The 26,957-nt window shown below is 45.1% G+C and overlaps 1 protein-coding gene across 1 annotated transcript in view; it reads right to left on the bottom strand.

The window, feature by feature from the left end:
- The window catches only part of LOC121285985 (ubiquitin-conjugating enzyme E2 L3), a 43,796-nt gene extending 30,124 nt beyond the window's left edge, over positions 1-13,672 (bottom strand). Inside the window, exons 1-2 of the mRNA XM_041202993.1 lie at positions 13,572-13,672; positions 2,932-3,027 (exon numbers count right to left, since the gene is read on the bottom strand). Of these exons, the coding sequence (XP_041058927.1) occupies positions 2,932-3,027; positions 13,572-13,598 (123 nt within the window). The 5' untranslated portion in view covers positions 13,599-13,672. The remainder of the gene's footprint in view (positions 1-2,931; positions 3,028-13,571) is intronic.
- Positions 13,673-26,957: the final 13,285 nt, after the last annotated feature.

Below are 26,957 nucleotides of genomic sequence, written 5' to 3'. Positions count from 1 at the left end.
GTATTTTGCCTTTAGAATACTGCATATGTAATACCCGGTATGAAAATCTGATTAAACTCAAGGCTGAAATTCATTTGTCAACTATGGAAAGCTGATCTGCTTTCTTTCTTTTTCTAACAAAGGCTTTCCAACAGAGGTCTTGTTTGTATACTTTCAGAAACCAAGGCTACACTGTACCATGAAGCCAGAGGTGTAAAGCCAATTTCCTAATTCAAGTTAAACTTCTTTTAAAATACATTATAGAGATTGATTTATCAATGCAGTTCCATTTGCATAGCGGGTTTAAGGCTATTAGAGTCCAGTATGTTCAGTACAACTAAGCAAATCTTTCCTGAAGTTCTACAATATCATTATGAACAACTCCACTTCTCATATCACTGACAAGTTTCATCAATTCAAGAGAATCATCAAAACCAAAGGAGAGATAGCCTGCATACACAAAACTGCAGCCTTGATACAACCCATGATGAATTTTCCCCATTTTTCACATGCCATCTTGAGCAAGATTAACAATGTGTGTCCATTTGAAAGTAGTGTGGCGCTTTGGATACACATGCACCATGGACTATATGCAGATTGCCATAGAATCATTCCGCAAGAATCTTACAGACAGGAAACTTGTTTCCAGCAGGTATAACCAGAACTGAAATGCTAATTGAAAAAGTGAAAGAACACCAATTAACGCATCAAAATTCAGAGTGGGTGGAAGAGGAACCAAGAAATTAAGTCAAAGCCAGTTTCATGGCTGACTTGGATGAGGGCACAGAGTGCAATGTATCCAAGTTCCTAGGTGCAAAAGTATTGTAAGCAGTGAAGGCGGCCCAGAGTCTGCAGGTAGGTTAAGTGAGTGGACAAGGAGGAAGATTGAGTTCCATTTGGGAAGTGTGAAATTATCCACTTTGATAAGGAGAATAGAAAAGCAGAATTTCTTTTAAAAAGGAGACTAGGAAATGCTGGTACGCAGAGGCATTTGGTGGTTCCTTTGCATGAATCATAAAAAATTACTATGTAGGTCCATCATGCAATTAGAAAAGCAAATGGTACGTTAGCTCCTATTGCAAGGGGATTGGCGAGGTTGCAGTAAGGAGGTCTTGCAACAATTATACAGGGCTTTGATGAGACCACACCTCGAGATGTGTGCAGTTTTGGTCTCCTTACCCAAGGAAGGATATACTTGCCTTAGAGGGAATGCAACAGAGATTCACTAGATTGGACAGCCCTCTTTTCCCTGGAAACAATGAAGAGAGATTGAGCAGAAAAGAATGAGGGGTGATCTCATTGAAACATAGAAAAATCTTAGAAGGCTTAACAAGGTGGATGTTGAGAGGCTGTTTCCCCTGCCTGCGGAGTCTAGATTAGGGATCATAGTGTAGATAAGGGATCAGCCACTTTAGACTTTGAAGAAATTTCTAATTTTCTCATCCAAGTGTATCATTGGAATTCTCTACCCCAGAAGCCTCTTGAATATACTCAAGACTGAGAGTGATAGATTTTTGGACACCAAGGGAATTAATCAAGCATAATAGGGTCAAGGTAGAAAAATTGAAGTAAAAGATCTTATTGAATGGTTGATATGGCTTGAGGGACCAAATGCATTACTCCTGCTCCTATTTTTTTTAGGTGATATTCCCCAAAGTAGGGGTGAGTGGAGGGGAAGAGAAAGCAAGAAAGCAGACAGTATTACCTGCTGACACTCTTGCATTTAGGTCAAAGGGTTAGGATTTCGAGCAAACAGCAGAAGCCTGACCTTGTAAACTAACCTGACACTCCCTTTGATTGGGACATTAAACAGATGCCCAACCTACCAGTTCAGTAGTTTAGATTAATAAAGCCCATGTCACCATTCAAAGTCAGTATTAGCCAACATTAAGATTCTAACTAAGAGCAGCCATGGACCATAGCGATTCCAACTCAACAACACACACTTGGACGCTAGATAAGAAGAACGGACCTACAGTTGAACAGTCTGCCAACATTTATTGGCTGAGCTCACACAAAAAAGTGGGACCACTTGAGTTTGACAGCACCATGTAATCACAACATCATATAAATTATCACAATCAGGACAGGAATGAGAAAAAAAAGGGAGAAACTTGGAACAGCGTAGGTATCTAAAACTAAGCAATTCCTGACATTGCAATGGTCAGCTGGTATATCAAAATAGGATGCCCAGCATATTTTCCAAAAATATGATAATTCACATTTTGTGAAACCAAACAGGACATATGATCAGTAAATACTTAGAATCACTGAAAATTACTACTCTATACAACAATCTCATTTATGTAGATTCTTCAAATGCAGTTTATTATAAGCCCACCATATCTAAACACATTAACCAAGGTTTCCTCTAAAACACAAGGCCCAAGGCTATTTGAAGCCTCAACAGCATATCTGCCAAGCTAAACAACTTACACATTTTCAAACTTGTAACATATAGATAATTGAAGCTGCAGCATAATTTCCATCTCTGCAACATTATAGAACTAACCTCGGAATGCATAACCCATGTGCAACAAACAGCCGGGCTAAGTTGGTCAACTGCAGTCGCTTTGTGAAGTTCAGAAATAGGAACAAGTTGCTCTACTTGGATAGATTTCAGACTAGTAATTGAAATGCAACGCAGGGCCAGCTCACACCTCTTGGCACTACATTGCCTTGACATACAGGCAGTCATAGAATGATCCCATTATTCAGCTCAAATGCAGTAAACAAAATTACAAAAAGATTTTTTAAAAATTCCAGCAAACCCACTTTTTAAGAAAAAAAATGGCAACATCAACCAGTTACTAGTGGGTGTTTAATTTCTGGAAGCTGGTAAGTCATTCTTTGCATTTCAACATTGACTTCAAATTAATAGTGGACAGAGATTTGAAAACAAAGAACGAACAATTATAAAACTGTATTATTGGAGAACAACAGCCTACTTACAGGAACAATAAGTCCTTGCCAATAGAATACATTTGTTTCATCCACTAGGATATTACGGAAATTCTTCATTCCAGACGAGCGGATTTCCTCAAGTTCCTGTGAAAAACAAACAGGTAGAATACTGAGAATGGTGCTACAGCAGAATATGGTCGTTGTTAATCCCTTTCCCTCTGAGAATCACTTTGTAGTCCAGGAGCCAAATTAGCGAGTAGAGTTGTAACAAAAAGTAACTTTTCATTAAATTGAATACTGCGAGTTTCTAAAATCTACAATAATCACTGCCTACCATTGCTGCCATCAGGAATATTCTCATTGGAACTGCAACAAAAATACACTTGAATTCTTCAAGGTACAGAATTAAGAGTGACTAACAGGCCTTTTCTCAACTTTTTTACATCTTGTTTGTATACATGAACACAGCAGTGAAATCAGAATAATGAAAAAAGACTTAAAAGTTTTAAAAATCCTAAAATATCAAAGAAATTATACTCTCACACACGGAAAAGTTTACAGGGTCACCCGATCGAGGTCTTCAAGCTTACAAGAGCTATGTAAGGTACTGGTCGGCAAGACAGTAACAAAGAGACAGAAGCCGGTTAGAAAAATTTCCTTTCGGAGTGGTTAGAAACGTAGAACTCTGACACAGATGCTATCGAAATAAGGTTCATTCATTTGTTAAAAAGGGAATTACCGATGCTTGAAAAAAAAATTATTAGGATAGTGAGCATGAAAATGTGATCAATTAGGTGGTTCATGGAGAAAAGCACAAGCATAAACTTCTTAGATCAAATGGTGTTTTCATATTTTATGATTCTTTAACAAATGAATCATATACAAGGCAAAAAACTAAAAGCAAGATTTTTTTTATCAGATTGTGGGGTACGCCCGAGACCTAGGATCAATCCACTGTTTGCTGCTCCTCAATGCTTTTCATCTCCTTGGCAATGTCAATGATATCTGCTGTTCACCGCTTAGTAAAATGGGGTAAGGCCCTGAACTCCTTGTCCTACTCAGAGAAAATGGCACTTCCTGTTCCCTGAGCACAGTACTATACCTGCAGCTGCCCAGAAAGCCAAACGATAAAATCAAAGGCAAAGGATGAAGAATCATATACAGGCCACCACTGATTTGGCAGGTCCATCAATAGAATGCAAGAAAACTAACATACTGAACTGCACTGTACAGCACAGTGCAGGCTCGAAGTAGCTGTGATTAAGTGGTACACCTCTCTAGTCAGGCCACATCTTGAATAGTGTTCAGTTCTAAGGCACAAAAAATATGTTCACATCCTGGAAACAGTGCAGAGAAAGACAAAGCTGTTCCCTAGCATCAGGACATTTAGTTACAAGGAAATGTTAGAAAAATTCAGACTCCTCAATCTTAAAAGATAGCTTACAGGAGATATGTGTTAAAGTGGGATATGAAAGGTAAATACATGGCACTATTTCAAATTAAACGATAACAACAAAACAATAAGGCAAAGTGAGGGCTGATATCAGAAAATATTTCTATGCGGATTAATAATCAGAATGATCACTAGATACTGTATGGTAATGAAGATAAAAACAGAAATCATTCAAGAGGCAGTTCAGTGCTAGATGGATCCAATAGGCTATGAAAGTTCTGTCGAAGGGTCATGAGGACTCGAAACGTCAACTCTTTTCTTCTCCGCCGATGCTGCCAGACCTGCTGAGTTTTTCCAGGTAATTCTGTTTTTGTTTTGGATTTCCAGCATCCGCAGTTTTTTTGTTTTTATTTTTAGGCTATGAAAGGATGAGTTAAGATGGACAAACTACTCCATTGTAACCTAAATTTGTGACAAGAATACCTTTTATCAATATAACATAATTGTTTCCTTTAACCCTGTTTTTGCAAGAGTGGTATATTATAAAGATGGTCAGCCCACAAGAGTGGAATAGTACTTTATTACTTCTCCACATGAACATTCTTTATAAGTGAGGTTGAAAAAACAAGCAGTTGCAATCTATGCAACTCCAGATGTATCACTGCTGAGTCTAACCTTGGCCCCTACCCAATGTCCAAAAGATATATATTTAATAATTAAGTGGGTTTCATTTTTTCTCTTTATTCGCAAAAATCCAACAGGCCAGCCATTGGTTGTCTTTTGTCTTGAGAGTGATGTATCTTATCCATTCAGGCCCATGAACATTTTGCTTTAACTATCTTTGCTGAGTTTCTTAGTGATCTTGTTATCAATGTTGCTCAACAATAGTAACGTGGCTTTGAAGGAACAATGTTAAAATCTAAGATAAAACTGCGGATGCTGGAAATCCAAAACAAAAATAAAAATACAAATGCCTGGAAAAACTCAGCAGGTCTGACAGCATCTGCGGAGAGGAACACAGTTAATGTTTCGAGTCCGTATGACTCTTCAACAGAACTAAGGAAAAATAGAAGAGAGGTGAAACATAAGCTGGTTTAGATGGGGGTGGGACAGGTAGAGCTGGATAGAGGGCCAGTGATAGGTGGAGATAGCCAAAAGATATCATAGACAAAAGGACAAAGAGGTGTTGAAGGTGGTGATATTATCTAAGGAATGTGCTAAATAAGGGTAGAAAGCAGGACAAGCAAGGTACAGTTACCCTAGTGGGGGTGGGGTGAAGGGAAGGGATCAAAATAGGCTAAAAGGTAGAGATAAAACAATGGATGGAAATACATTTAAAAATAATGGAAATAGGTGGGAAAAAAAAAATCTATAAAAATTATTGGAAAAAAGGGGGGTCGGAAAGGGGGTGGGAATGGAGGAGAGAGTTCATGATCTAAAATTGTTGAACTCAATATTCAGTCCGGAAGGCTGTAAAGTGCCTAGTCGGAAGATGAGGTGCTGTTCCTCCAGTTTGCGTTGAACTTCACTGGAACAATGCAGCAGGCCAAGGATGGACATGTGGGTATGAGAGCAGGGTGGAGTGTTGAAATGCCAAGCGACAGGGAGGTCTGGGTCATGCTTGCAGACAGACCGAAGGTGTTCCGCAAAGCGGTCACCCAGTCTGCGTTTGGTCTCTCCAACGTAGCAGAAACCACATTGGGACCAGCTAATGCAGTAGACTAAATTGAGGGAAATGCAAGTGAAATGCTGCTTCATTTGAAAGGAGTGTTTGGGCCCTTGGACGATGAGAGGGGAAGTGAAGGGGCAGGTGTTGCATCTTCTGCGGTTGCATGGGAAGGTTCTGTGGGAGGGGGTTGAGGTGTAGAGGGTGATGGAGGAGTGGATCAGGGTGTCCCGGAGGGAATGATCCCTGCGGAATACCACCTGTGGGGTGAAGGGAAGATGTGTTTGGTGGTGGCATCATGCTGGAGTTGACGGAAATGGCGGAGGATGATCCTTTGAATGCGGAGGCAGGTGGGGTGATAAGTGAGGACAAGGGGGACCCTATCGTGGTTCTGGGAGGGAGAGGAAGGTGTGAGGGCAGATGCACGGGAGATGGGCCAGACACGGTTGAGGGCCCTGTCAACCACCGTGGGTGGAAAACCTCGGTTAAGGAAGAAGGAGGACATGTCAGAGGAACTGTTTTTGAAAGTGGCATCATCAGAACAGATGTGACAGAGGCGAAGGAACTGAGAGAATGCGATGGAGTCCTTACAGGAAGCGGGGTGTGAGGAGCTGTAGTCGAGGTAGCTGTGGGAGTCGGTAGGCTTGTAATGAATATTGTTGGACAGTCTATCACCAGAAATTGAGACTGAGAGGTCAAGGAAGGGAAGGGATGTGTCAGTGATGGACTATGTGAAAATGATGGAGGGGTGGAAACTGGAAGCAAAATTAATAAATTTTTCCAGGTCCGGATGAGAGCACGAAGCAGCACCGAAGCAATCATCGATGTGCCAGAGAAAGAGTTGTGGGAGGGGGCCGGAGTAGTACTGGAACAAGGAATGTTCCACATACCCCATAAAGAGACAGGCATAACTGGGGCCCATGCGGGTACCCATAGCCACACCTTTTATTTGGAGGAAGTGAGAGGAGTTTAAGGAGAAATTGCTCAGTGAGAGAACAAGTTCAGCCAGACGGAGGGGAGTAGTGGTGGATGGGGATTGTTCGGGCCTCTGTTCGAGGAAGAAGCGGAGAGCCATCAGACCATCCCAGTGGGGGGATGGAGGTGTAGAGGGATTGGTAAAATCTATTTGGATACACATACCACTTAAGCAATTTCCCCCTCCCCACTGCTTATTTGTTATCTTGGGGAAGGTGGACTTTAACTTATATAGAGTGATCAGTTTACTTAGCTTCTCCGGTGTGCCAAATTCAAGAACTTTGAACCTCATCAAATATGTAAATAAACTGAAAGTCCTGCATTGGGAGGAAGAGGCAAGGGAGGTGCACACTCAACTATTTCTATTTTATTGGTAGAGCAGCCCTTCACTACCTGATTGTCACTACAACTCAATGCTGGATCAACAGTGAAAATATATTTCAGCAAACACTATTTGAGTTCTTTGCCACTCAGTAGCTAAAATATATGGAGAACCAGAATTGCCCATTTTTTTTTATATTCAGATTTCATAAAAGATGTTTTCCAATCATAAAAATATGCAGGACTGTACTATGCACAAGTATGACTGAATACACCAGCAAGGTTTTGGGGAGGGGCCTGGGTGGGGCAGGCAGAAGGGAGAGGCTGTTGGTGAAAATAATTTTAGTAATTATGTAGGAAGGACACAAAGATCAAGAGAGTGCACAATTAATTTGTCAGAATGGTTTCAAGGATAAGGGAGTCCAGTTACAAGAAGCTAAGGCTGTTCTCCATGGATTAAAAGGAGATTGAGGGGTGATTTGATAGAGGTCTACAAGATTCATATACACAAAGAAAAGCTGTTCCCATTAGCTGATCAAACCAGGTCTAGGAAACACAAATTTAAGGTTTTGGGCGAGAGGTGCAGGTGGAATACAAGAACTTTTTTTTGTACAAAAGGACTGGTAATGATCTGGAACTTGCTGCCCATAAGGATGGTTGGAGAAGAAGCACTAAGCAATTTCAAAAAGAAACTGAGGGACATTCGAGAGAAATAAACTTGCATGGCTATGGGGATACAGCAAGGGAATAGGCTCGACTGGATTCCTCTGCAGAGAACTGATATGGAATTGATGGGCCAAATGGCTTCTTTCTGTGCTGTAATGTCTCTATGGCTGGATACCCATAACAGTTCTCTAGCAAATTTCATCTAACATCTCACATGTGAGAATACAAACTTCTGCAATGTTCACATCTGGAATTTGACAAAATTATTTAAAATATAGTCAGACCAGAGACACAAACGACAGATAGTTTATGGGACTAAATTTCTAATCAAACAACTGAGCTAACCTAATGACTTAGTGATGTCACAAGTGCACAATGGCCAGCATGAGTTACAATTCAGGATCTATAGTCATGTATATAAAAACGAAGAACTGCGGATGCTGGAAATCCAAAACAAAAACAGAATTACCTGGAAAAACTCAGCAGGTCTGGCAGCATCGGCGCAGAAGAAGAGTTGACGTTTCGAGTCCTCATGACCCTTCAACAGAACTGGTTCTGTCGAAGGGTCATGAGGACTCGAAACGTCAACACTTTTCTTCTCCGCCGATGCTGCCAGATCTGCTGAGTTTTTCCAGGTAATTCTGTTTTTGTTTTCTATAGTCATGTATTCTGCTTACAACACGCTTTGGCCAAGTAAAATTCACATGTAAATGGGACCTAAATTGGCGCACAAATGCAGAGAGTCTGCAAATGTCATGATAAGTTTAAATGTCATCCCTCTCAATGTCGACTGTCAAATATTTAACTTACATTGCATGTGTCATCCGTTTAAAGTAAATTAGAACTGCACACTAAAATCTGAATTTTTTGTTAGCACTATAAAGGCACAAAAAAATTGCTTAAATACAGGGTCAAATCTCCACTTGCCCATTGCTTTTCCAAGACAGACTTTTTAAAAAAATGTATCCCCTTCCACAAAGAGTGGACTCAATGATTTATGTAATTGCTTGCCTACAAATGGTGGAATGAAAGGACCCAAGACAATGAATAGAAGGAAAGAACTAGAAGAGTGGAGCTTTCAGGAAGGCTTAAAATACTGGGGGGAGCTGCAGCAACACCAGAGTGATTTGAAGTTTGATTAATACAGAATCAATGAAGGTTAGTGAGGAAAGGATGAAAGACAAACAAAGCTTAATGCAGAGGTTTGGACAAGTGTGAATTTATGAAATGAGGGTGGGCGACCAGCAAGAAGGACACTGGAATAGTCAAGTCTGGGAATGACAAAGGATACATAAGAATTTTGGCAGCGACAACTAAATAGAAACTTGACCCTGGTGACAGACAGGAAGAGGGATTTCAAGTTCAGATCAAGATTAAGTATAAGGCCACAAGAGGGCCAGATAAAATGACAGTATCAAGGGAACAATGATTGTAGTGGAGAGCAAAGATAATGGCTTTGGTCTTCTCAACACTGAACTGGAATAATGGTACGTTCAGGATCTGATTCCAGACAAGCAGAGAATGAAAACAATCAAGGGGTCAAGGAAAGTAGAGTTGGACATCATCAGCATACAAGCTGAAGAGAACACTGCTTGTAAATCAGGAAAGAGAGCCTGGGAATCTACAGAGGTAATGATGTAGGGGTGGGAAGAGGGGCAGAGATGCACCAGCTGCATTCGGACAGGCAGTAATAAGTCAATGCCATGGAGGTGGACAAGAGAGGAAAGGAATTGGAGTGTGGCACCAAGAATTAGCCCCAATAATCCATGCATTTTTCAATTCACTCAGAACCTTATATAGTTAAAATTGGAAACGAGTTGCAGCATCATTAGCACATATTTGATGAAGGTGACAAAATTGGGTGTCAACCACCAAACAACACTGCATGAACTCTGATGATTTAGCAAGTTTCTGGTAGTAATTCAACATTATTCTTGTGTATCCTTGCACAAAGCATAATCATCACTAGCAGAGCCACTGTAGAATTTATAATAATATTCTGACAAGGTTTAATTAAGGTGATTTCACTAAATACAGCAATATTAAATCTTTGTCAACTCTATATTTCTTGGTTCCATTGATAAAACTAGCGAGAGATTCTCCCCCATCCACCCCCAGCAGGTACCTGCTTTGATTCTGTCGATGCTGATTTAGATGGATTTAGCTGTGCCAGGATTGGTACTACAATTAATCTCAATGCACTTAGGTTGATATGAACAATTAGTCTAGTCCTCACAGGAGTGTAGACACATGTAGACATCAAGCAAAAAAGGGGCTCATCTGTGATTCACTGCCCTCCTACTACCGTCAACCTCCACAATATTCTCCATTTAGGTTCATGTGTAGAATGGCCACAAAGACAAGATTCCAGAAAACTTAACAGTTGCAGCACAGGAGGCGGCCAGTTGGTCAGTCATGTTCATGCTGGCCCTCTGCGAGAACAAACATTCAGCATTCTTGAAACCATACAGAGGATGGATCGATACTTACATAAAGAGGTGGCAGTTCAGAAAGTGACAAACTGCTTTACGCAAAGTAAACTCTTGAAATGATAGCAGATCCTAATTTTATTACTATGCCAAACAAATAAGTAGTTTGATGTGACTTTTTAAATTCCAGTTGTGAAGTATTCCAAAATTCTCAAATTTGATTCAAAACACTTTGATAAATATACAACTTTAATTAGAACTCCTATCTTGAATATTAAATATTTCAGTATCAGCAGACTTCATTCCCCACAGACAACATTCTGCTTTCCATTCTAAGAGTGGTTAAAATAGCATATTTATAGAAACTATTTTAATCCAAGTCCACAGAATGCTTTGGTAGAATTTACTAAGCTATCAGCTGATGCTAAACAGATAGCAGTATGTGCTCTTCTAATAACATCCATTTTGAAAGCGTTATCAATGGTAATCCGTATCACACCAAGGCAAAACAAACTGTACTTTAGGTCACATCTCATCTGCAATTACATTTCTTAAACTTGTAGTTATGAAAAGGTTTGGCTTATTATAAATTTTGTATTTGGAATAGAAATATATAGAGCAAAGTTTTTTTTAAAAACAGCAAGATGGAGATTAAAACCTGCCCACAAGCTTCAGAATATTTCTAATCTATAATTATTCACTATGTAGAGGCATAGCCCAAAATCTCTTCCTTATCATGAGATAGTGAATCAAACAATTATGACATTAGGTGGGGTAAACCGTTGAGGAGCATGCCAAGTCGCCATTAACTTTCTTTAAAATGAGATTATTCAACAAAATCTGAATGTGGAACAAATCAGTTTAAAAACATATGAGTTCAGCTTATTAAATGAAAGATAAAGAGCTTTGTTTGGAAATCAATGCTTAGGTGATATACTATATTTTAACCTGCCTACTATAAAAATTAATTTTGTTACAAACAGGATTTGACAACAGATTAAAATGTTGCAGCGCCATTTTACTTACGTTTGAGGAAATTATTCTGAATAAATGAATTGCGCATGTGAACATGGATCTCTTCCGGCACACATGCACGTAGGGTACAAGAAGCATGTTTATTATAGATAGAAAATGGGAAAATTCGCTAACATAAAACTGGAGCTATGCATTGGTTAATTACATAGAATAACTAAAGACCAGAAAATACACTGGAGTGATTTTAAGTATTATAATGGGTTAGGCCATGGCATGATTCAAAATTCAATTATTTTTTTTTAAAATGCTGGAAATAAAATACTTGTGTCAGCAGAAGTGGCTATGAAGCCACAAGGCTAACGTGATTTCAGGAAAGAAAGCTGCCATCCTTACCTGGTCTGGCCCATGCAATTCGAGCCCCAGACCAACATGGCTGTCACTTAACTGCCCTCTGAAGTGACGCTGCCTGACCCAGGGGAGCGTTACAAGTAATTTCTGACTTTCAGCTAAGAAAAGTATTCTGTTCTTTGCCATTTGAAGCGGCCCAGCATGTGGATTACATCAAAACCCCTCCAAAACAGCAGCCCAAGGCCAACAACCAGTTCAGGCAACTAGGGATGGGCAATAAAAATGTAAAGCCATGCCTGTGAAACACATCTTCAGAATAAATATACAGATTTCATATCACAGAAATGCAGTTTTAGTTTGATTGTGTTTTTAAACGATCCAACACTCTGCACTTCCTTCCACCCCTACACATGTTTACATTTTTAAACACTCTCTCGGGCAATAATAGAGAATGTTAAATTTTCACACAGCCCACTGTACTGCAAAGCACTGTCAACTAACTATACAAAAAGTGCAGCACCCTCTACAGAGGCCTGGGAACCCCCCCCCCGCCCCAAGAGGGGGGATCAGGACAAGCATCCATGGACCTCTAACCAGACTGAAAATTTGTTGCAGATGTGCAACACAACCAGAAAGTGGCAAGTTGGAATCCAGAACTCAATGTCAAATCAAGTACAAGAAAGCAGAAATAAAGACGAGCAAGAGGAAGACTGGAGTGAGGAGAAATCTGAAGGAATTCCATTTTGAACTGTGTGCACGGTGCCCTTGAGGAAGCTATTAACATTTACAGATTCATACGTTAGTCCTCACATTGTCTGCAAAAAGAAAATTGACCCAAAACCTGAAGGGTTAAACAGGATGGGGGGGGGGGGGGGGTAGTTAAGGGGAAGGAGAGGCGCAAGGGTGTTGTAAAGGGAGGGGAAAAAAAAGACATCTTGTCGCCTGGGTGCAACGAGACAGGAAATTGCTGAGTCAAAGCAGAGCACGTTTCAACCTCATTCCCAACCAGCCAACAGCTTCCACTGGGGAGGGAATTTCCCAATCTGAGAGTATGGGTGTTGGACTGCGGGGGAAACACAGAAACGTTGTGTGTTTGGGGGGGGGGGGGGGAGAGAGAGAGGAGGAGAGAATCCAGTCCCTGGGGACAGCAGGGGAGGGGCTGAAAACGAAACGAAACGAAGCGGCGGAATCAGGCTCAGGCCCAGGGCCCCGGTCGCCCTCCTCTCTCTCACACACAGGGAGAGAGAATAAAACTCGTCGAATGTTGAACATAAAACGCACCGCCCCCCCCCCCCCCCCCCCCCCCCACACACACACACACACAAAACAACCCTCCCCTCCCCCCCCCCACCCCAACCCCCACCCGGGCGGCCATATGAATATAAAGAGGCGGCGGCTTCACTTGGGCGGGAGCCGGTGATTCCCCCACCCCCGGGCTCAGGGTCATCGGCGCCATTTGGGCGCATTGGTTTTTTTGCCCCTGTTCCTGTCTCATGACCCCCTCCTCCTCCTCCTCCCCCCACGCCCACCTCCCCCTCCCCCCACGCCCACCTCCCCCCTTACACTCCCCTCCCCCACCCCACCCCCTCCATCACCACCGCCCCTCCCCCCACCCTCTCATTCCGGTCCCGTTATTTTTTTTCCTCACCCTCCCCACCCCCCCCGTCTCATTGCCCCCCCCCCCACCCACCCCCCCCGTCTCATTGCCCCCCCCCCACCCACCCCCATCCTTTCCCCTCCCCCCAATCCCTCCCCCCCCCCGGGTTTCGAACAGTTACCCTCCCCCCCCCCCCCCCCCCCACCGAGTTTCGAACCCCACCCCACTCCCTCCCCTCACCGTACCCGGTACCATGTTCCCTCCCTCCTCCCTCTCGGCGGTGACTCGAAGCCGCGGTTTTTTTCTCTCTCTCTCTACCTTCATCAGCCGCTTGCTGCCCGCCATCTTGATTATCCGCACTTCCCACCAGGACCGGCGAGCACCGCGCTTCCTGTCGGCGGCGGCCGGCGGCCAGTCAGAGGCGGCGGGGTGGGTGGGGGGGGAGGGGAGGGCGCGGGGGCCAATCAGGGGCGACGGCCGCTGCCGCCGGCGGCCAATCAGAGGCGGCGGCGCTGGTGGGGGGCGGGGGCCAATCAGGGGCGACGGCCGCGGCCGCCGGCGGCCAATCAGAGGCGGCGGGCCGATCAAGTGGTGGGGTGGCCAATCAGGGGCGGCGGGCCGATCAGGGGTTTGGGGGGGGGGGGGGGGGCGGGCCAATCACTGGCGGCGGGCTGATCAGTAGGGGGCGCGGGCCAATCATGGGCGACGGCCGCGGCCGTCGGCGGCCAGTCAGAGGCGGCGAACTGGTCGGGGTTGGTTGGGGGGGGGGGGGGGGGAGGGCGCCTATCAAGGGTGGCGGCCGGTCGGAGGCGGCCAATCAGACACAGGCGGCGGCCGCAGCAGGGCGTGCCGCGGCAGGGGGCTCAGTGAGAGAGAAAAATGGTGAGGGGGTAACATAAAGAGGCAGAGTGAGGGGTAACATAAAGCGGTCGAGTGGGGGGTAACATAAAGGGGTAGAGTGGGGGGTAACATAAAGGGGCAGAGTGGGGGGTAACATAAAGGGGTAGAGTGGGGGTAACATAAAGGGGTAGAGTGGGGGTAACATAAAGAGGCAGAGTGAGGGGTAACATAAAGCGGTCGAGTGGGGGGTAACAAAGGGGTAGAGTGGGGGGTAACATAAAGGGGCAGAGTGAGGGGTAACATAAAGCGGTCGAGTGGGGGGTAACATAAAGGGGTAGAGTGGGGGGTAACATAAAGGGGCAGAGTGGGGGGTAACATAAAGGGGTAGAGTGGGGGGTAACATAAAGGGGTAGAGTGGGGGGTAACATAAAGGGGTAGAGTGGGGGTAACATAAAAAGGCAGAGTGAGGGGTAACATAAAGCGGTCGAGTGGGGGGTAACAAAGGGGTAGAGTGGGGGGTAACATAAAGGGGCAGAGTGAGGGGTAACATAAAGAGGCAGAGTGAGGGGTAACATAAAGCGGTCGAGTGGGGGGTAACAAAGGGGTAGAGTGGGGGGTAACATAAAGAGGCAGAGTGAGGGGTAACAAAGCGGTCGAGTGGGGGGTAACAAAGGGGTAGAGTGGGGGTAACATAAAGGGGCAGAGTGAGGGGTAACATAAAGCGGTCGAGTGGGGGGTAACATAAAGGGGTAGAGTGGGGGGTAACAAAGGGGTAGAGTGGGGGGTAACATAAAGGGGTAGAGTGGGGGGTAACATAAAGGGGTAGAGTGGGGGGTAACATAAAGGGGTAGAGTGGGGGCAACATAAAGAGGCAGAGTGAGGGGGTAACATAAAGGGGTAGAGTGGGGGTTAACATAAAGGGGTAGAGTGGGGGTTAACATAAAGGGGTAGAATGGGGGTTAACATAAAGAGGCAGAGTGAGGGGGTAACATAAAGGGGTAGAGTGGGGGTTAACATAAAGGGGTAGAGTGGGGGTTAACATAAAGGGGTAGAGTGGGGGTTAACATAAAGAGGCAGAGTGAGGGGGTAACATAAAGGGGTAGAGTGGGGCTTAACATAAAGGGGTAGAGTGGGGGGTAACATAAAGAGGCAGAGTGAGGGGGTAACATAAAGGGTAGAGTGAGGGGGTAACATAAAGAGGCAGAGTGAGGGGTAACATAAAGAGGCAGAGTGAGGGGTAACATAAAGGGGAGAGTGAGGGGTAACAAAAGGGGAGAGTGAGGGGTAACATAAAAGGGCAGAGTGAGGGGTAACATAAAGGGGTAGAGTCGGGTAACATAAAGGGGCAGAGTGAGGGGTAACATAAAGGGGCAGAGTGAGGGGTAACATAAAGGGGAGAGTGAGGGGTAACAAAAGGGGAGAGTGAGGGGTAACATAAAAGGGCAGAGTGAGGGGTAACATTAAAGGGTAGAGTCGGGTAACATAAAGGGGCAGAGTGAGGGGTAACATAAAAGGGCAGAGTGAGGGGTAACATAAAGGGGCAGAGTGAGGGGTAACATAAAGGGGTAGAGTTGGGTAACAAAAGGGCAAGGTGAGGGTAACATAAAGGGGTAGAGTCAGGGGTAACATAAAGGGGTAGATTGGTGGGGTAACATAAAGGGGCAGAGTGAGGGGTAACATAAAGGGGCAGAGTGAGGGGGTAACATAAAGGGGTAGAGTTGGGTAACATAAAAGGGCAAGGTGAGGGTAACATAAAGGGGTAGAGTCTGGGGTAACATAAAAGGGCAGAGTGAGGGGTAAAATAAAGGGGTAGAGTCAGGGATAACAAAGGGGTAGATTGGGGGGTAACATTAGGGGGTAGAGTGGGAGGTAACATAAAGGGGTAGAGTGAGGGGGTAACATAAAGGGGTAGAGTGAGGGGGTAACATAAAGAGGCACAGTGAGGGGTAACATAAAGAGGCAGAGTGAGGGGTAACATAAAGGGGTAGATTGAGGGGTAAAATTAGGGGGTAGAGTCGGGTAACATTAAGGGGTAAAGTCGGGTAACATTAAGGGGCAGAGTGAGGGGTAACATAAAGGGGTAGAGTCGGGTAACATTAAGGGGTAGAGTGAGGGGTAACATTAAGGGGCAAGAGTGAGGAGTAACATAAAGGGGCAGAGTGAGGGGTAACATAAAGGGGCAGAGTGAGGGGGTAACAACGGGGTAGAGTTGGGTAGCATAAAGGGGCAGAGTGAGGGGTAACATAAAAGGGCAGAGTGAGGGTAACATAAAGGGGCAGAGTGAGGGGTAACATAAAAGGGCAGAGTGAGGGTAACATAAAGGGGCAGAGTGAGGGGTAACATAAAAGGGCAGAGTGAGGGGTAACATAAAAGGGCAGAGTGAGGGGTAACATAAAGGGGCAGAGTGAGGGGTAACAAAAAGGGGCAGAGTGAGGGGTAACATAAAAGGGCAGAGTGAAGGGTAACATAAAGGGGCAGAGTGAAGGGTAACATAAAGGGGCAGAGTGAGGGGTAACATAAAGGGTCAGAGTGAGGGGTAACATAAAGGGTCAGAGTGAGGGGTAACATAAAGGGGCAGATTGAGGGGTAACATAAAGGGGCAGAGTGAGGGGGTAACAAAGGGGTAGAGTTGGGTAACATAAAAGGGCAAGGTGAGGGTAACATAAAGGGGTAGAGTCTGGGGTAACATAAAAGGGCAGAGTGAGGGGTAACATAAAGGGGTAGAGTCAGGGGTAGATTGGGGGGTAACATTAGGGGGTAGAGTCGGGTAACATTAAGGGGTAGAGTGAGGGGTAACATAAAAGGGCAGAGTGAGGGGTAACATAAAGGGGCAGAGTGAGGGGTAACATAAAGGGGCAGAGTGAGGGGTAACATAAAGGGGCAGAGTGAGGGGGTAACATAAAGGGGTAGAGTTGGGTAACATAAAAGGGCAGGGTGAGGGTAACATAAAGGGGTAGAGTCAGGGGTAAGATAAAGGGGTAGAGTCAGGGGTAACATAAAGGGGTAGATTGGTGGGGTAACATAAAGGGGCAGAGTGAGGGGTAACATAAAGGGGCAGAGTGAGGGGTAACATAAAGGGGCAGAGTGAGGGGGTAACATAAAGGGGTAGAGTTGGGTAACATAAAAGGGCAAGGTGAGGGTAACATAAAGGGGTAGAGTCTGGGGTAACATAAAAGGGCAGAGTGAGGGGTAAAATAAAGGGGTAGAGTCAGGGATAACATAAAGGGGTAGATTGGGGGGTAACATTAGGGGGTAGAGTGGGGGGTAACATAAAGGGGTAGAGTGAGGGGGTAACATAAAGGGGTAGAGTGAGGGGGTAACATAAAGGGGTAGAGTGAGGGGATAACATAAAGAGGCAGAGTGAGGGGTAACATAAAAGGGCAAGGTGAGGGTAACATAAAGGGGTAGAGTCTGGGGTAACATAAAAGGGCAGAGTGAGGGGTAAAATAAAGGGGTAGAGTCAGGGATAACATAAAGGGGTAGATTGGGGGGTAACATTAGGGGGTAGAGTGGGGGGTAACATAAAGGGGTAGAGTGAGGGGGTAACATAAAAGGGCAGAGTGAGGGTAACATAAAGGGGCAGAGTGAGGGGTAACATAAAAGGGCAGAGTGAGGGGTAACATAAAGGGGCAGAGTGAGGGGTAACATAAAGGGGCAGAGTGAGGGGTAACATAAAGGGGCAGAGTGAGGGGTAACATAAAGAGGCAGAGTGAGGGCTAACATAAAGGGGTAGATTGAGGGGTAACATTAGGGGGTAGAGTCGGGTAACATTAAGGGGTAAAGTCGGGTAACATTAAGGGGCAGAGTGAGGGGTAACATTAAGGGGTAGAGTCGGGTAACATAAAAGGGCAGAGTGAGGGGTAACATAAAGGGTTAGAGTCGGGTAACATTAAGGGGTAGAGTGAGGGGTAACATTAAGGGGCAGAGTGAGGAGTAACATTAAGGGACAGAGTGAGGAGTAACATAAAGGGGCAGAGTGAGGGGTAACATAAAGGGGCAGAGTGAGGGGGTAACATAAAGGGGTAGAGTTGGGTAACATAAAGGGGCAGAGTGAGGGGTAACATAAAGGGGCAGAGTGAGGGGTAACATAAAAAGGCAGAGTGATGGTAACGTAAAGGGGCAGAGTGAGGGGTAACATAAAAGGGCAGAGTGAGGGTAACATAAAGGGGCAGAGTGAGGGGTAACATAAAAGGGCAGAGTGAGGGGTAACATAAAGGGGCAGAGTGAGGGGTAACAAAAAGGGGCAGAGTGAGGGGTAACATAAAGGGGCAGAGTGAGGGGTAACATAAAGGGGCAGAGTGAGGGGTAACATAAAGGGGCAGAGTGAGGGGTAACATAAAGGGGCAGAGTGAGGGGTAACATAAAGGGGCAGAGTGAGGGGTAACATAAAGGGGCAGATTGAGGGGTAACATAAAGGGGCAGAGTGAGGGGGTAACAAAGGGGTAGAGTTGGGTAACATAAAAAGACAAGGTGAGGGTAACATAAAGGGGTAGAGTCTGGGGTAACATAAAAGGGCAGAGTGAGGGGTAACATAAAGGGGTAGAGTCAGGGGTAGATTGGGGGGTAACATTAGGGGGTAGAGTCGGGTAACATTAGGGGGTAAAGTCGGGTAACATTAAGGGGTAGAGTGAGGTGTAACATAAAAGGGCAGAGTGAGGTGTAACATAAAAGGGCAGAGTGAGGTGTAACATAAAAGGGCAGAGTGAGGGGTAACATTAAGGGGCAGAGTGAGGGGTATAGTCAGGTAACATTAAGGGGTAGAGTCGGGTAACAAAAGGGCAGAGTGAGTGGTAACATAAAGGGGCAGAGTGAGGGGTAACATAAAGGGGTAGAGTCGGGTAACAAAAGGGCAGAGTGAGGGGGTAACAAATGGGGCTGAGTGAGGGGCAGTGTAAAGTGGGTTACTGTGGGGCAACATAAGGGGACAGCAAGCAGGCAACATGGGAGACAGTGAGGGGGCAGGATGGGGGATCATTAGGCGAAAGATTGGGAGCAATATGGGAGAGAATGAGTGAACAGCTGGCAAGAGGCAGAGTGAAGGGGCAACAGTGAGGGGTCAGATCAAGGGATGCAATGTAGAAGTAGAATGTTTGGGTAACACAGGGCACAAAGACAAGGTGCAGTACCGGGTCGCAATTAAGGGGAAACGTGGGCAGGTAGAGGAGGGTAATATATGGGCACAAAGACAGGGGGCAACACGGGGTGGGTGGGGGGGGGGGGGTGGGGGGGAAAGCACAGCAAGGGAAGCAACAGTGGAGCCAGTGAGAGGGACAATGCAGGGGCACAGTAGTGAGAAGCACAGTGGCACAAACAAGGGCAACACAGGAGGACAGGTCAGTAAGGAGAGAAGCCTAGCAGCAAATGAGGTGAGAGGCAGGGTGGTGCCAAAGCACGACAAAGGAGGCAGCACAGGGGCCCAGCATAGATACACAGCGATGGACACAGCAAGGAGAAAACTGCAGCATTGCATCTGCACTCACCCATAGAGGGGATGTTTTATATACCTACACATGGTAGATTTTATTTTGTGCCTTTTATACATATGTGTGTTTGTGTGTATAATGGGCCGTAACTTCCAAGTTCCCCAGCTTCAGATTGGTGGGGTACCCCAGAGATGCGCTGGGGAATCCCTCTTGGAACTTCACACGTAAATATTTGCCCAGAAGTGCACACTTCCTCTGGACAACTGCGCTGCACTGGGAACCATCCGAAAATGCAATTTAAAATGCAAACTGAAGATGGTTCCTTCAGGGTTACGGCAATAGTTACCCAGAAAAAGTTAGAATTAAAACCTCTTCCAGTTCTGGGTGAAAATTGTAAAGACCCAATCCAATCCCCCACAGGACTCCCCAACACACCTGACGCCCACCCCCCCCCCCAGCCCCAGGGGATTCCCTCACCCCTGACTAACCTGTCCCTCACGGTATTCTCAACCCCCTCCCCCATGGGATTCCCACCACCCGCAAGGAACTCCTCAGCCAACGCTCCCCACCACCGTCCCCACCCGAGGGCCCACCTCTCACCCTTTGACCTGATTACAGCCCCACCCCCAAGGTCTGACCAGACCCCCATCACCCCCAGATGTCCGACGATCCCAGCCTCTCAAAATTGCAATCCCCCCCCATCCTCTCCTGACGCCCAATCCCAGTATGCCTGACCCCACACGCTCCCAAATGTCCAACCCTCCCCCCAACTCCCGAAAGTCCGACCCCCCCCCCCCCCGCCACACCTCCCGAGTGTCCAACCCCCACCCTATCCCGATGTCCGAAACCCCTCCCCCATTCCCACCTGACTTCCAAACGCCCCCACCCCACCAAATCCTATCCACTTACCTCCTCCCTGGCCTGTCAATTTCAATCGGACCTTTAAACTTACCTGCTTTACGGCAGCTGGTGCCATAAAAAGGGGGCACGTGCTCCTTCAATTCGATGGTGCTGGACTGCGACGCAGATCTCCGGAGACAGCTGTGCTGCTTGGATCTCGCCCGGCCTGAGTCGGAAGGTCGGAAGAAATGTGACGTAGGTAAGTGGGCACAGAATGGCAATCCGACGCTGATTGCTACTTCGAGGAGGTTACAGCCCAACATATGTATGCATGTGTAGGATATGATTTATGTATGTATATAATATATTTGTATGTTTATGTATGTATAAATGACATTTACGTGTGCATGCGTGTATTTATATGTACATAATACGTACACCTCTGTATAGGAACAAGAGGGCCCTTGAGGCTGTTCTACCATTCAAAGAGATAATTGCTGATCTGTATCCTAAACCTATCCATGCACCTTGGCACGATCTTCTTTAAAATTCAGTGGGGTAATGACAATGAAAACTGAGTTTTACCATCATTACTACTGCAAAATCTGGGCATGTTGTTACGATCCTTGCAGAGACCAATAACTTTTAAAAAAAGATTTGAGTTCCCAGTCATCGACTCAAAGGATCACAGGAAAATATTTCATATTTTAAGACTTTTACTGTAACAAACAAGCTTAAATCAATATGACTAAACATTAGGATAAAAACAAAAAAACTGCGGATGCTGGAAATCCAAAGCAAAAACAGAATTACATGGAAAAACTCAGCAGGTCTGGCAGCATCGGCGGAGAAGAAAAGAGTTGACGTTTCGAGTCCTCGTGACCCTTCGACAGAAGTTCTGTCGAAGGGTCATGAGGACTCGAAACGTCAACTCTTTTCTTCTCCGCCGATGCTGCCAGACCTGCTGAGTTTTTCCAGGTAATTCTGTTTTTGTTTTGTATAACTAAATATTACTAAGCCAGCAACTAATACACTAAACAACAGAAGACATATCCCCCACCCCCCGTAACTTTCTGTAATTAGCCATAGTCTACAAAAGACCAAAGACATCTCTCTCTCTATTAGAGAGACAATTGGTTATATATAGCTTCAGGGGCACCGCTCTGTAAATGTGGGGCAAGGTGAGGAGACAGGCCTCTATGAACTGCCAAAGGCAGTATGGAGATTAAACCCACACCATTAGCATCATTCTGCATCATACTCTAGCCAACTAGCCAACTAAGCTAACCAACCCCCAGGTTATGAACCCAAAATTTCCTGTTTACTAGATAATTGTTTCAACCAACTAAGCCACAGGACCAAATCACATTACTTCTTAATCTGACCAAAAATCCCATGCTACATTTTTACACATGGGCACTCTCCGCAGAATTGTAGTCTTTACAGGAAACAGTCCAAAGTTACTCCCAGCTTGTAATTGGCTCTTTTCTCTCCATTTCACTGAGCTGTAATGTCCAGTGTCCAAGGTGATGGTGAAGTTGAGCTGAGTGTCGTTGGCACACGTGGAGCGTGATGTTATACTTTTGACTGAGGACGCCCAGGGGTAGCATGTAGGTAAGAAATAGAAGGGATCCAAGAATCGATCATTAAGGGACTCCAGAGGTAACGGTGTGGGAGTGGGAAGAGAAGCCATTGCAAGTAATTCCCTGGCTATGATTGAATAGATACGATTGGAGCCAGGCAAGCACAGACCCACCCATCTGGATGACAGGAGAGGCATTGGAGGACAATCAAGTGGTCAACTGTGTCAAAGGCCACAGACAGGTCAAGAAGAACAGTGACATAGGATGTAATTTCTGAATTTAATGAGGGTCAATTCAGTACTGTAGCTGGGCTGGAAACATGATTGATTCCGACATGGAATTATGAGAAAGATGAGCGTGGATTTGGGAAGTGACAACATGGTCAAGAACTTTGGAGAGGAAAGGGCAGTTGGAAATGGGGTGGTAGCTTGCAGGTGCAGAAGAGTCAGAACTAGCTTTTGTGAGGAGAGGAGTTATGACAGCAGAGTTGAAGGGAGTGAGTACAGTAAAAATTAGGGTAGAGTAAACAAATTAATGAAAAATGATTGAAAGATGAAACATTAGTCCAACAGATCACTATGGGAGAAAAATGAAGGTATTCACTAGAATAAATATTTTAAAAAGTTAATCACTAAGATTAGGTGGGTTGAAACCCATGAATTAGAAGTTTGGGAAAATCATGCTGATCTCTGAACCCTCAGTGTCTACATCCCCACTGCTTCCAGTGGCAGTCGAGTCAGCAGCCAGAGAACAAGATTTGAGGTAAATAGAACTGGCGGTGACATGAGGAAAATTAATCTTACACAGCAAATAGTTGCTTGAAAGAGCACTGGAAGCAGATTCAACAGTAACTTTCAAAAAGGAATGGGATAAACACTTGAAGGGAAAGCATTTGGAAAGCTTTTGTTTATTCTTTCACAGGATGTGGGCTTTGCTGGCTGGGCCAGCATTTATTGCCCATCCCTAATCGCCCCTTGAGAAGGTGGTGGTGAGGGTGAGCCACCTTCTTGAGCCACTGCAGGCCATATGATGTATGCACACCAAGAGTACTGTTAGGAAGGGAGTTCCAGGATTTTGACCCAGTGACAGTGAAGGAACAGCGATATAGTTCCAAGTCAGGATGGTGTGTGCCTTGGAGGTGGTGGCCTGTGTCTTCTGCCCTCCTCCTTCTCAGTGGCTGAGGCCGTGGGTTTGGAAGGTGCTGTCAAAGAAGCCTTGGTGAGTTGCTGCAGTGCATTTTGTATATGGTACACATGGCTGCCACTGTGTCGATGGTGCAGGGAGTGGACGTTCATGGCAGTGGATGGGGTGCCAGTTAACTGGGCTGCTTTGTCCTGGATAGTATTGAGCTTCTTGAGTGTTGTTGGAGCTGCACGCATCTAGGCAATTGAAGGGTATTCCACTGCACTCCTGACTTGTGCCTTGTCGATGGCGGACAGGTTTGGGGAGTCAGGAGGTGGAGTTACTCACCGCAGAATTCCCAGCCCCTAACCTGCTCTTGTAGCCACAGTGTTTAAATGGCTGGTCGATGGCAGCCTCCAGGATGTTTATAGTGGGGGATTCAGCAATGGTAATGCCATTGCATCAAGGGGAAATGGTTGGATTCACTTTTGTTGGAGATGGTTGTTGCCTGGCATTTGTGTGGCATGAATGTTACTTGCCACTTTTCAGCCCAGGCCTGAATGTTGTCCAGCTCTTGCTGCATATAGACATGGACTGCTTCAGTATCTGAGGAGTTGCAGATGGAGCTGAAAATTGTGCAGTTATCAGCGAACATCCCCACTTCTGACCATAGATGAAGGGAAGGTCATTGATGAAGAAGCTGAAGATGGTTGCCCCTAGGAGACTGCACTGAAGAACACCTGCAGCAATATCTCCAACAACCACAACAATCTTCCTTTGTGCTAGGTATGACTCCAAACAGTGGAGAGTTTTCCCCCTGATTCCCATTGACTCCAGTTTTTCACAGGCTCTTTGATACCAGACTTGGTCAAATGCTGCCTTGATGTCAAGAGCAGTCACCCTCACCTCACCTCTTGAGTTTAGCTCTTTTCTCCATGTTTCAACCAAGGCTGTAATGAGGTCAGGAGCTGAGTGGCCCTGGAGAAACTCAAATTGAGCTTCACTGAGCAAATTATTGCTGTGTAAGTGCAGGTTTGACAACATTGTTGCTGACACCTTCCATCACCGTGCTGATGATCGAGAGTAGACTGATGTGGCAGAAATTGGTGGGATTGGATTTGTTCTGTTTTTTGTGCACAGGACATACCTGGGCTGTTTTCCAAATTGTCGAGTAGATGCCAGTGTTGTAACTATACCGGAACAGCTTGGCTAGGGGCTTGGCCAGTTCTGGAGCACAAGTCTTCATTACAATTACTGGAGTGTTGTTAGGGCCCATAGCCTTTGCAGTATCCAGTGCCTTCAGCCGTTTCTTGATATCACGTGGAGTAAATCGAATTGGCTGAAGGCTGGCGTCGGTGATGCTGGGAACCTCAGGAGGTGGCTGAGATGGCTCATCCACTTGGCATTTCTGGCTGAAGATGTTTGCAAATGCTTCAGCCTTATCTTTTGCACTGATGTGCTGGTCTCTCCCATCATAGAGGATAGGGATACTTGTGGACCCTCCTCTTCCAGTTATCAGTTTAATTGTCCATCGCCGTTTACAACTGGATGTGGCAAGACGGCAGAGCTTAGATCTGATCCCTTAGTTGTGGGATTGCTTAGCTCTGTTTATCACATGCTGCTGACATTGCTTGGCATGCAAATAGTCCTGTGTTGTAGCTTCACTAGTTTGACACTTCATTTTTAGGAATGCCTGGTGCTGCTCCTGGTATGCCCTCCCACAATCTTCATTTAACCAGGGCTGTTCCCCCAGCTTATTGGTAATACAAACGTACATTCGAACATACAAAATAAGAGCAGAAGTTGGCCATTCAGCCCCTTGAGCCTGCTCTGCCATTCATTCAGATCATGGCTGATCAGCTTGTGTTTCAAATTCCACATTCCCATCTACCCCCAATAACCTTTGATTCACATGCCTAAAAAGAATCTATCTACCTCTGCCTTAAAAATATTCAATGACCCCGCCTCCACTGCCTTTGGAGGAGTAGAGTTCCAAAATCGCACAACCCTCTGAGAGAAAAAAATTTCTCCTCATCTCTGTCTTAAAAGGGCGACCCCTAATTTTCAAACAGCGCCTGCTAGTTCTGGACTCACCCATAAGAGGAAACATCCTTTCCACATCCACCTTGTCGACACGGTTCAGGATCTTATATACTTCAATCAAATCACCCCTCACTCTTCTAAACTCCAGTGGAAACAAGCCCAGTCTGTTTAACCTTTGTTGCTCATAAGACAACCCACTCATTCCAGGTATCAATCTAGTAAACCTCCTCTGAACTGCCTTCAACCCTTTACACCCTTCCTTAAATAATTAGACCAAAAACGCACACAATATTCGAGCTTTGGTCTCACCAATGGCCTGTATAACTGAAGCATAACATCCTTACTTTTATGTTCAATTCCTTTCACAAAGAAAGATAGCATTCCATTAGCCTTCTTAATTACTTGCTGTACCTGCATACTAACCTTTTGTTATTCATGCACTAGAACACCTAGATCCCTCTGCTGCTTGGAATTTTGCAGAAGTTCTCTGTTTAAGTAATGCTCTACATTTTTATTCTTCCTGCCAAAGCGAACAATTTCACAATTTTCCACATTATACTCCATCTGCCAGATTTTTTCCTACTCATCCAACCTATCTATCCATCTGCAACCTCCTTATGTCCTCTTCACAACATACTTTTCTACCTATCTTTGTGTCATCTGCAAATTTAGCTCCCATGTCTTCACTCCCCTCATCTAAGTCACTGATATCAATTGTAAAAAGTTGAAGCTCCAGCACAGACCCCTGCAGGACTTCACGCACCACATCCTGCCAATCAGAAAAAGACCCATTTATGCATACTCTGTTTTCTGCCAGCCAGCCAATCTTCTAACTATGCTAATACGTTACACCCTACATCATGAGCTTTTATTTTCTGCAATATCCTTTGTGTGGCAACTTATCAAATGCTTTCTGGAAATCCAAGTAGGTGTTGTCTACATGCTCCCCTTTATCCACTCCTTCAAAGAACTCCATTAAATTGGTTAAACATGATTTCCCTTTCACAAAGCCTTGCTGACTCTTCCTGGTTACCTTGAGTTTCTGAGTGCCCAGCCATAACCTCCTTAATAACTGATTCTAACACCTTCCCCACAACAGGTATCAAGCTAATTGGCCTAAAAACTTCCTGTTTTCTGCCTCCTTTCTTGAATAGAGGGGCTACATTTGCTACTTTCCAGTCTGATGGAATCTTCCAGAATCTACAGAATTTTGGAAAATTAACACCAACACATCTATTATCTCATTAGCCACCTCTTTTGAGACCCTATGATGAAGTCCATCAGGACTTGTCAGTCCGCGGCTCAATCAGTTTGCTCAGTGCCACTTCCCTAGTGATTGTAATTTCACTAAGTTCCCCTCTCCCTTCCACCTCCTGATATACAGGTATCCTGGAATGTCTTTTTATATCCGCTATAGTGAAGACAGAAACAAAATATTTGTCCATTTCATCTGCCATTTCCCTATTATCTACTATTAACTCTTCATTGTCACTCTCTGGAGGATTAACATTCGTTCTGATGAAGGGTCATATGGACTCGAAACATCAACTGTATCCTTCTCTGCAGATGCTGTCAGACCTGCTGAGTTTTTCCAGGTATTTTTGTTTTTGTACTCGATTTACTTACTCTTTTCCTTTTCAAATACCTGTAGAAACTCTTGCCATCCATTTTTACATTTCTAGCTAGCTTCCTCTCGTACTCTATTTTCTTTCTGCTGATTAACCTTTTAGTCATTCTCTGCCGTTCTTTATATTCTGACCAATCATCTGACCTGCCAATCATCTTTACATACTTATGTGCTTTTTCCTTAAGTTTGATGCTTTTCTGAACTTCTTTAGTTAACCATGAGTAGT

This window comes from Carcharodon carcharias, chromosome 13 (assembly GCF_017639515.1).
Source record: "Carcharodon carcharias isolate sCarCar2 chromosome 13, sCarCar2.pri, whole genome shotgun sequence".
Lineage (NCBI taxonomy): Eukaryota > Metazoa > Chordata > Chondrichthyes > Lamniformes > Lamnidae > Carcharodon > Carcharodon carcharias.
Note: the sequence above shows the minus strand (reverse complement) of the source record. Positions and strands in the feature narration are given on the sequence as shown.